The 11,343-nt window shown below is 33.3% G+C and overlaps 2 protein-coding genes across 2 annotated transcripts; one reads left to right on the top strand and one right to left on the bottom strand.

The window, feature by feature from the left end:
- Positions 1 to 5,830: 5,830 nt before the first annotated feature.
- LOC116142487 (non-specific lipid-transfer protein 2-like) lies at positions 5,831 to 6,384 on the bottom strand. The gene has a single exon (XM_031427910.1). It carries the CDS (start codon positions 6,288 to 6,290, stop codon positions 6,003 to 6,005), a length of 288 nt encoding a protein of 95 aa, XP_031283770.1. The 5' UTR covers positions 6,291 to 6,384; the 3' UTR covers positions 5,831 to 6,002.
- Positions 6,385 to 10,140: 3,756 nt separating this feature from the next.
- Positions 10,141 to 10,737, top strand: LOC116142466. Its single transcript, XM_031427899.1, has one exon. It carries the CDS (start codon positions 10,141 to 10,143, stop codon positions 10,735 to 10,737), a length of 597 nt encoding a protein of 198 aa, XP_031283759.1.
- The last annotated feature ends 606 nt before the right edge of the window (positions 10,738 to 11,343 follow it).

Below are 11,343 nucleotides of genomic sequence, written 5' to 3'. Positions count from 1 at the left end.
TATGTTTATGCAATTTAGGGCATAGAAATATGATTATATTATTTTTTCTTCACCATTGATGAAATTGCAATTAATTTTTTACATGTGGTATCATAGCAAGGTTTAGAAACTAATGTATTTTTCATTTAGTTGATTTTTTTTTTTTTTATAGTAGGGTTCTTATGGTATAAAAAAATTGAATTGGGTTTGGAAATTGACAAATAAGAGGACTGTCAAATTAGATTGGGTTTGTAAATTTCTTGAGTTGCTCGAAAGTTGGCCTGAATCAAATTTTTCCAAACACGTTTTTTCAATAAAATTTCAGAGATTTGGGTTCATAATATTTCTAGAAATTAAGGTCAATATTTGACATAAATTTGGGTCAAATATTGACCTATATAATAACACTATTCCTTAAGTTGATCCAGCCCAATTTTTGTTTAAGTCTATTTTTAAGTGAGCCCAATTCAAACCCAAACCCGTTAAGAAAACCCAAATAAAAGAAGTTCAAGCCATATTTTTAAGTTCGCCCAATTCAAACCCAAACCTATTAAGAAATTCAGACCCAAACCCATTGTGAATAACCCATAAAAGCCCAACCCATTTAGTAAAAAATGGGTCAACCAATCGGGTCAACAAACCTAGTTAGGATATGATATAGTGAACTGGTCCAGTTAGCGATTTGAATCAGTCAACAGTTCAAACTAGTTCAGATCATTGACTAAACCAATCAACCTTCAAAGTTACGATCAACCATCAAAGTTAACAGTCAACAGTCAATGGTCAATGAAGCGAATTGACTCAATTTTAATCTTGGATAATATTATAGTTATTATTTAAGTTTGATACTACATTATGTATAATTTGTTAATCACCAAAGTGGTCAAATTAAAATGGTTATTTCATAGATATCAAACTAAGTTAGATTCAATTACTCATGATCATTAGATGCTTTAAAGAGATGACATGATCTATTTGACATGAGTAATTTGAAGTTCATAAATTATAGAATAGATAAGGATCGCCCAAAGTAGATTAGTTAATCCTATAATTATGGACATAACTGTGGTTAATTAATATACTTGATTATGTATGTTTAGTATATCCAAAGATGACGAACATATCTAACGAAAGTACATTTGATTACCAATTAAGAAAATTGCATCAATTAAGTTTAATTATCGTATATTATTATATCTCCCAAAGGAGATTTTCAATATACAATTATGTTTTTGTAGCATCTGCTCTTTATGTCTTGTCTGTTGTTAAGTTTAATGGGTTCAGTTATAATGAATGGAGTGAGTAGATAGAGTATTATTTGGGTGTTCAAAATCTCGACCTTGCACTCATGACAGAGAATCCAACTAATCTCATTGAGAATAGTAATGTTTTAAAAACTAACCAGGAGCTTTTTTTCTTTTTATGCTATGTGAAAATTATTTCATACTATTAATTTCGATGTTATCTATTATATTTATATTTTTATACGTCATACCCTAAAAGTGCTATCTTTTGTGGACGAAAAATTTCGTCACAAAATAAATAATCTTTAATAATAAAACCATATTTTGTCCCCAATGACATGGCTTTGGGACGGTTTTTTTTTTTTTTAGGCATTTAGTAACGCAGCTTTAGGGAAGATTTGGAATGTCGCCCCGTATTACTTTTTAGGACGAATTTTTCACTTTTTGTGACGAAAATCTTTGTCACATTTTTTTTAAATTTTTTGTAGTGAATTATGTCAAATTATTTTTTCTTTTTACACTGTGTGTGAAAATTATTTCATACTATTAATTTCGATGTTGTCTATTATATTTATGAGTAATGCTACAGCACCGAAATTTTACACTGAATTTGGGTACCGAAGGACATGGCAACTAGTCAGACGCAAGCACACTGAAGTCTTTCGTGAATGAACGACCGTCCAATAATTATGGACGTCCGTCTATATTTAATAGACTCCCGTTCATATCATATGGACGAGTGTCCATTTACTATGAACGAGCATCCATTTAAGATGGACACCCATCTAAAAAATTTTAGAAGAAAAATAATGGATACCCATTTATCTTATATGGACAAGTGTCTATTTACTATAGATGAGCGTCTATATAAGATAGACGCCCGTCCAAATAATTTTAAAAAATTTTATATTTACTATGGACGCCCGACCAAACAATTTTAAAAAAGTTTGCATTCAATGCACAGGCGTCCCTTATATATGGATGCCTGTCCATTGTTTATATTCATTAAATTTTTGCCATTTAACTTTTGTCAATGTTTAAAGTAAGAAAATGCTATTCTTACAAAGACAATACAAAGAGAGCTACAAAGTGACATCAGCAGGAAGGAAAAAATAAAGAAAAAACAAAAAAAAGAGGGAGAAAGAGAGAGAAATCGTGAAGATAAAGGATGTAAATTATCTTTGTATGCCCTCTTTGTTTTTGTCTTTGTAAGACTAGTATTGTTCTTAAAGTAATTAGACAAATTTAATTAAATTTTTGTCCACATTCAAAGCAATTGGATGGACGGCCAATTAAATAAATTAATGCATTAAATAACTTTTGTCAACTTTTGGACAATTAATGCATTTAATAAATTTAAATTTTAAAATTTATTAATATTAAAATATGGCATCCATAACTATGGATAGTCGTCCTCATAAGAGGACGGGCATCCATAAATAATTTAGGACAAATCTTTTAAGTTTAAACTATAAACGGAAGTCTATTCTAGGTGGAGGGTCATCCATATAATATGAACGACAGTCCATTTCAAATGAACGATCGTCTAATAATAATAGATGATCATCCATATTTGATGGACAGTCATTCATTCGCAGAATATTTGTTAACGTGATATGTGGCTTGTTTGAATCAGTGGATACGTCATTCGGTATAAAAATTCGATGCAAAACGTTGATGTCCATAGCATTTTTCTGGATAGAAAACACATCTCCCATGAATGGATGACCGTCCAAAAATTACAGACGACTGTTTATCACGAATGAATGAGTGTTTATAAAAATATCAATAGACTCTCATCCATATTATATGGATGGATGTCCATTAACTATAGATAGACGTCCATATAAGATGGACATCTGTCCATATATAATGGATGATCATCTATATTTTATAGATGTCTATGCATCATGAATAGACAAATGTCCATAAAAATATCAGACAGACGTCCATATAAGGTAGAATTTAACCAACATTTGAGATTTGCTCCAATATAATACGCCAGTGTCTAGATACAGAGTTCCTCTGGCAGATAAAAAAGTGTTTCAAAATGAATGTAGATCAAAACTTATTTTCAGAGGTCAAATTAGGCAGAAGGTACTGTTTTGGCATTGACTTACCAGTTAAATTTCACTCATAACAGTGACCACACAAAAATTGATAAAGAAATATGGAGCAAGTGGGTAGCCCTTGAAAAACGTATAAACATAATGATGATTCGGACGGTCGTCCATTGCATATGGGCGGCTGTCCATTGTATATGGCCGACCGGCCATCCCTATTAAATTAATAGATAGGCGTCAATCATTTTATTTTTAAAATTTTCTAAATGGGTATAGACGTTCGTCTATAGTAAATAGATATCCATCTATATAATATGAATGTACGTCTATTTATGATGGACAATCATCCATAAAGTATAGATGGTCATCCATAATTATTAGACGACCATCCATTCAAAGAAGACATATTTTCTATCCAATGTGTCTGCGTCTGTGTTATGTGGTTCGATAAAAAATTTCGGTGCAAAAAATCGGTGCCTGTAGCATTATTCTTTTTGTCCAACGTGTTTGCGTCTGACTGGATGCCACGTCGTTCTGTAAAAAATTTTGGTGTAAAAAATCGGTGTCCCTAGCATTATTCTTATTTAATTGGGCATCCATCCAATTGCTTTGAATAGAGCTGGTTAAGGACACGTCCCAAGCAGGCCCAGGCTTGGGCCCATTTGGGACTGGTCCTGGGATCGGTCCCAGGCCCATGAGCAATTCTAGGACCTGGATCGGTCCCTAGGACTGGTCCTATGGGCCCAGAACCGGTCCTATGGGTCTGAAAAATTTCTTTCCCTCCTCGATTTTTTTTATTTTAGGGGTGAAACAAAATTTTGTAGGGCGTTTTTAGTATTTTTTAGGGGTAAATTTTATAAATTTTTTAGGGCCTGGAAAACTTCTTTTTTTAAAATAAATTTTGTAAAATTTTCTTTTAACCCCTATAATTTATATTTATTTCAAAATTTATAAGGGTTTTAGTAATTGTACAAGGGACTAAAACGAAAATATGTAAAAAAAATTTGGACCCAGACCTAGGACAGAGCCTTGGAGGAGGGCCCAGTGGAGGGATTGAACCCTCCTCCTAAGGCTGGTCCAGTTTTGGGACTAGGCCTCTTAGGACCGAATTTTTGGGCTTAGTTTTTAGACCCAGTCCCAAATGCCTACCTTTAGCTTTGAATATAGACACAAATTTAATGAAATTTGTCCAATTATTTTAAACATCGACAAAAGTTAAATGGCAAAAATTTAATGAATATAAACAATGGACAGGCGTCCCTATCCATTGAATACAAATTTTTTAAAAATTGTTTTCTATAGTAAATGTAAAATTTTTTAAAATTGTTTGGACGGGCGTCCATCTTATATGGACGCTCGTCCATAGTAAATAGACACCCGCCCATATAAGATGAACAGACGTCCATTATTTTTCTTTTAAAATTTTTTGGACGAGCATCCATCTTAAAAAGACGTTTGTTCATAATAAATAGACACCCATCCATATAATATGAACGAGAATCTATTAAATATGAACGGATGTCCATAAATATTAGATGATTATTCATTCATAAAAAGCTCTAACGTGATCGCGTCTGACTGGTTGTCATGTCCTTCGATTCAAAAATTTGGTATAAAATTTTGGTGTCTGTATTACTCATGCTCTATTTGTGTTTATGTATTGAAATTTGAACCATGTTTGTGAACCAGGGTGGGAACCATGTTTAGTCCTAAGGTGACCTTTGAAAGAGACCATACATCCTATGTGTAAAATGTTTTAAATTACTGCTTTGACCACCCCATAGTTTTTGTAACGCTAGAAATATCTGGATTATATGGTCTTTTAAGATAAAGTGGCTTCATCTTTATTCTTTAATTTCTTATTAATAACAACTATTAACAAGCAATCAAGTTTCATTTAATAAGAGAGAGAAAAAAACTCTCCCTGTGCATTTTCAACTATAATATTGTAAACATTAATACAAATAATCACATTCTTTATTTAATGCATTTATACCTATTATTATTATAGATACATTAATTATTTATACGGAGAAAGAATTTTTTGAAAAAGTTAATGTATAGTAACCATAGATCACTTCCGCTATACAAAATCTCATTAAATCATGTTTATATATATATATAAAGATTTATTCTTATATTTTTTTATGAATAATATAATATAATATATTTATTTTTTGTGTTGAATTAAAAAAAAAAAACTTTATATTTTTACCCAAAAAAAAAAAAAAAACTTTATATGATTTCTAAATTATTAAATTGAAGTGCTTTTGATGGTTTTTGTTGAATTAAACTTATGTTATTTTGAAAGTTTGTTATCTATTGAAGTTTAATTTAACTTCGATGCTATAACCGATGTCAAAATATACATGTATTATAAAGTATTAAAAATAAAACATTTTGTTTTAGTTTTTTACCAACTTCACTCTCATCGTTTTTAAGATCATAAAATGACTCTAAGAGGAAGAAAAAAAATTATAAAATTCCACGAATATTTAATCAGATTTATGATAAGTTTTGAGATGACAGTCATAAATAAATAAATAAAACATAGAATCACAATAATTATTATTTATTCACAACTCATAATATATTCATCTCCATGAGTAGAGTACACTGTATAAAAACAACATACCATTGTTTACTATTACCTTAACCTTCCATGCCCCTTATTCATTAATAAAGTTTACATAAACTCTTCGTAAAGAGCTTTCGATCAGCATTTAGGGAAGGTAACACCACAGGTGCTGGCAACCTTTTTAGCATTGGGAGAGTTCACATATTGCTTCAGATTCGGGTCCTTAAGGTACCCACAAAGGCATGGCTTCTGCTCCCTCAGCTTGCTGCAGCAAGTCGGCGACGGTGGGGACGATGAAGTGATCGCTGGCTTACATGTGCTCAACTCTGTTGGGCTACATGCTGCCTCTGCCACATGCACTTCCTTGAGTGATAGTATCACCACCAAACTCAACACTGCAACAAGAGCAACGCTGATCTTCTTCATGGTCGATCGAAAGAGACTATTAAAACAAGTGAAAAATGATGAAGGGGATTGGAGATGAGATGGTGGTTCTGAGTGGAGTTTGTCACTGAATTTATAGAGGAAGAAGTGTGAAATCAAATGAAGGAAGAAACGTAGTTTGGAGTGTGAAATGATCAGAATGGACCTCGACAATTGAATTCGGTCGGTCCCATTTCGTTGAAACGAGTCCATCAGAAAGCAAACGTGTCAAACAGACAGTGTATCAGAAAGGCAAATCATTTAAGATTCGAAATTACTAAATTAGCTTCAAAACTATTGGGAAAAGACAATTTTTATTAAAAAAAAAAAAAAATCCTAAATATAGATGTTTTGAATTTGAGTATAATTTGGAAGTTAAGTCTATCTTTTATTTTCAATATTTTTTTTTTTTCTTAAAGTAAATAAAAATTCTAGTGATTATTTCTATTAATATTTGAGAGGACTTAAATACAAGAATTTGTGAAACTTCTTTTTATTCTATTATCAATCTTGCTTTCTTAACTAAAGAAAAACACAAAAAAAAAAAAAAAATTACAAATTTTTTTCTTTGATTAAGCACATTTTTAGTTTTTTTTCTTTAACATGTTTTTAAGTTTTAAAAGAAAAGAGTGGAATGCAATCGTGGGCGCCGCCGGTGATTCCTTGAGACCTGGTTAAATGAATACAAATTTGAAAACAAAGTCTTACTTCTCACTAATTATAGCCATAATCTTCGGAAAGAATATTGACTTATGAGACCCAGTTGCTCTACTAATTGGACAAATATGAAGTTAATTTATATTACTGTCTTTATGAATTTAGTAGTTCCCTTTAAACTTCAAAAAATAATGATAAACTTTAAAAAATGAACCCTTACGATTTTAGTGGATTTATGGAAAAAAACAAAAATTGGCATTCTGGTGGTGTCAGTGCGATATGTGGTCAATCCACATCTACTCTGCAATCTCTCATAAATAAAGATTCCAAAAATGAATCTGATGGTGCATTCACGTGAAACTTCGCCAATAATTCAATGGTTACTCTTTAATGTTTATTGCATTATTAGGTAATCAGTAGGGAAATAAATTTCCTCCTTTAAATGCGAGGGATGTGACATTAGAGAATTAGTCTCGTAATCAAAGACATTTATTCCCTAACTTTCGTTGAGTAAGGTCAGATCTTAAAGTTATCTATTGCATTGTAATTTATCTAATGCAATATAATTTATCTAATCTTTTATATTTATAAGATATTTAATAGATTTTAAGAATTAATTAAGGGATTAATTTAAGTATATATAAACTTACTTAAATATTATACTTTAAAAAAAAAAAAAAAGTGACTTCTATGAAATTAATTAGAATAAGAGAGAATTTTCTTTAAAAAAAAATCAATAATTTATGATAAACAGAAATTAAAATCTTGAAAGAAATAGGTTTCATTAATTGGTTAATGTCTTTTCTCTTAAATATGTAGGACAAGACATAGCAGTGGGTAGCTGGGGTAACAAGAATAATTTATGAGATTATAGACGTGTGCCTTGGCGTCACCGTCACGGTGAAACAGATGGCAGTCTTTTCATGGTTGTACAATTATTCAATAATGGATTCTATTACAGATTTTGACACTTGGAGATTAATCTTCATCTTAGTACTGACTGTGGAGTTAATTTATGATATAAATGCAAACCTACAGTTCTTCTACAACAATTACAAAGGATTTTGTACAAGGTCTGTAGAAGTTTTTTTCTTAAAAAATCTGAAAATTTACCTCCATGATTGCATAGTCTAATGTTCTTGATGCTTGCTGCCCACTTTTGTCATACCAGTTCATGAATCTGCAGAGTGACAAACTCAGCAAGTAGAGGGTGAAATTCAAAACGAGTCAATAAAAATTGAACACAAATAACCATTCTTAAAAATGTAATTAATGAGCTAAGCCTTCTGAATTTAGAACTAATCATTAGCGGAATTAAGCTGCNAAGGCTGGATCAACTTCAGCCATGGTTGGAGAATCTGCAGACAGTGTGATGGATGGTAAAAGAAACTATTGGCTGTGTTTGATGATCTTTGTATCAACTTAAAATACACTGAACCTGGACCATTTAAGGTGATTAAAAATTGACAGTTAGGTGGGTTAGTTTGGAAATTTCAGTAAGAAATCTTGATTTTTCAATGCCAGCAGGTGTTGATGATGCTGCCACTTCTATTTCTTGTGGGAGTCTGGACAAATTTGTGGGACAGAGAATAAAGAGATGACACGTTGAAACTCTTCTCAAAGGGCCCATTGAGCACTATGCCATATTATTAGTTTGACGTAGACTTTAATGGAAGGTGAGGGAAAGAGACAGCCTGGGAAAGCACTTGCACTGAAAGGTTAAGCTACATTAAACTCATATACTTAAAAGACACATTGAACTTCACCCCAAATTCAGACAAAAGCAATTCCATACTAGGTTAATTGTTAGAGATGACAATTGCACCGGCCTAATCCATAAAAGCAGAGCATTACCTGCTGTTTGCGGGCATGGGCACGGGCCAGGGCATAGTTTTAGAGCCACGTCCCCAGTTACAGGTCGGGCCCAGGACAACCATCGTACTTGCGCTGAAAGGTTAAGCTATATTAAACTCATATACTTAAAGCAGAAATACTATGCTTACTCACGAGTTTTACTAATCGATTTACTACCTTTGTTAAAATTACACATAGTACCTTTACTATGCGTTATATTTTCAAAGGATAATAAGATGGTTAGTAAGATGGTAAGTAAGCATAGCATTACTCATACTTAAAGACACGTTGAGCTTCACCTCAATTTCAGACAAAAGCTATTCCATAATAGGCTAATTGTGTTGATCTAAGCAATACTTAAATGTCCATTACAGTGAAGTAAGAGATAAAAAACACCTATCTGGACAACAATCAAAGAAGCAGTTTTGACTGTCTTCTATAGATACAGAGAATTGATCTACCCACCTTAAATAGTCTTCTAATGGGTTCCGAGAGTTACAATGATCACATATTATTCTAACCACCCCATTAGGTGAGTCTTGAATTTATTTCTTACTCACCTCACATTGTGAGGCTGAGAGCAGGTTCCTCTTGACTCGAACTTGGATATCATCTTTCTAAATGAATCAGAATTACCAATTGTCACCATGATACGCTTTCCTTAATGGTTTTCACCAGTTGTACATATATACACTTCCTTATTTAGTCAGAATATGTATAGTTTTGGTATAAACAGATTTAATGGCTGTAATTTAGGCAGATTTTCGGCTGTAATTTAGGCAGATTTTCGGCTGTAATTCAGGCTTGATTTTAGCCTTGTATATTGCACATTTGTGCCTATATAATGAGAAGAAATCCTCACTAAGAGGACATTGAATCCAATTGACATGGTATCAGAGCTAGGCTCCTAAGTTACAAACCTTTCTTGTATGGGTTTTCTGTTTTTTTTTCTTCTCGGTGTTCTTGGTCATGTTGGGCTTCCTCTTGGGTGCTATTGGCGTTGTTTTTGGGACTTCTTGGTATTTTTGTCACTGTCTGAGTGCTTCTTGGAGTTTTTCGACGCATTCTGGGTGTGCTTTCTTGGTGGCACATCTTTGGTTTTGAGGTTGTCGACAGTTTCTGGTGGTGTGTTGCGTTTGTCGGCAGTTTGTGGTGGTTCCTTGGTGGTGGTCGATCTCTTCTGGGGTGGTTTGGGGATTCAATATTTTTGGGTATCGATTGTTGAAGTTTTTGGCCAGGTATCGTTCTAGTTTGTTTTTCTGAAATTGTTTGGTTGATACTGTTTGGGATTATTCTTGGGCTGGTTATTGGCTATTTTTTGTTAGTGTTTAATTCGGCTATCATGTCTTCTGATTTTATTGCAGTGAAATTCATGGGTAAGAACTATTCTGCCTGGGAATTTCAATTTCGTTTATTTGTTATGGGGAAAGAGTTATGGGGTCATATTTATGGGAGTGATAAGGCTCCTACAGATGTTTCTAAACTAGCTCAGTGGCAAACCAAAGATGCTCGGGTGATGACATGGATTTTAGGATCAGTGGATCCTATTATTGTTCTTAATCTAAGGTCATATAAGACTGCAAAATCTACGTGGGAATACTTAAAAAGAGTCTATAATCAAGACAATATTGCTCGACGTTCTCAATTAGAGTACGAGATTGCTAGTTATACTCAGGGTGATCTCTCCATTCAGGATTATTTTTCTGGATTTAATAATATCTGGGGAGAATTTACTGACATTATTTATGCCAAGGTACCAGAAGATTCTCTCTCAGTTGTGCAGGAAATTCATGCGCAAAGCAAGCGAGATCAATTTTTAATGAAGTTACGACTTGAATTTGAAGCCACTCGCTCTAATTTGATGAATCGCAATCCCGTGCCATCTTTGGATATCTGTTTTGGGGAGTTACTTTGTGAGGAGCAACGACTTACCACCTAGGCCACTTATCAGCACGACAAAATGATATCCGATGCAGTGGCTTATGCTGCTCAAGGAAAAGGCAAGGGTCGAGACATGCGGAACATTCAATGCTTCAGCTGCAAGGAATATGGGCATATTGCTACCAATTGTACACGGAAATTTTGCAACTACTGTAAGAAGCCGGGGCATATTATTAAGGAGTGTCCTACACATCCCCAGAATCGTCAGGCCAATGCTTATCAGGCTACTGTGGATCCCGCTCCTTCTGCTACTCCTAGTGCTTCCTCTGCTCTTACTCTTGAGAAGGTACAACAGATGATTATTTCCGTATTTTCAGCCTTAGGACTGCAAGGTAACAGTTTGCTTTCTCCCTCATGGATTATTGATTCCGGTGCATCTAATCACATGACTAGTTCTTCTGATATTCTTGGCAATGTTCGAACTTATACTGGATCGACACATATTCAGATTGCTAATGGTTGTCAGTTTTCTATTCATGCTATTGGGGATGTTGATTCAACTATTAGAGATGTTTTTGTATCTCCTCAACTTTCTACCAGTCTTATTTCAGTCGGGCAATTGGTTGATAATAACTGTGATGTTCATTTTTCTCGTGATGGTTGT

This window comes from Pistacia vera, unplaced genomic scaffold, assembly GCF_008641045.1.
Source record: "Pistacia vera cultivar Batoury unplaced genomic scaffold, PisVer_v2 Contig41, whole genome shotgun sequence".
NCBI classification, from domain to species: Eukaryota; Viridiplantae; Streptophyta; class Magnoliopsida; order Sapindales; family Anacardiaceae; genus Pistacia; species Pistacia vera.
This window is presented reverse-complemented; position numbering and strand designations above follow the sequence as displayed.

Excerpts from the sequence above, each read along its gene's own strand:
- LOC116142487 (XM_031427910.1), bottom strand. The coding sequence starts at position 6,290 with ATGAAGAAGATCAGCGTTGCTCTTGTTGCAGTGTTGAGTTTGGTGGTG.
- LOC116142466 (XM_031427899.1), top strand. The coding sequence starts at position 10,141 with ATGTCTTCTGATTTTATTGCAGTGAAATTCATGGGTAAGAACTATTCT.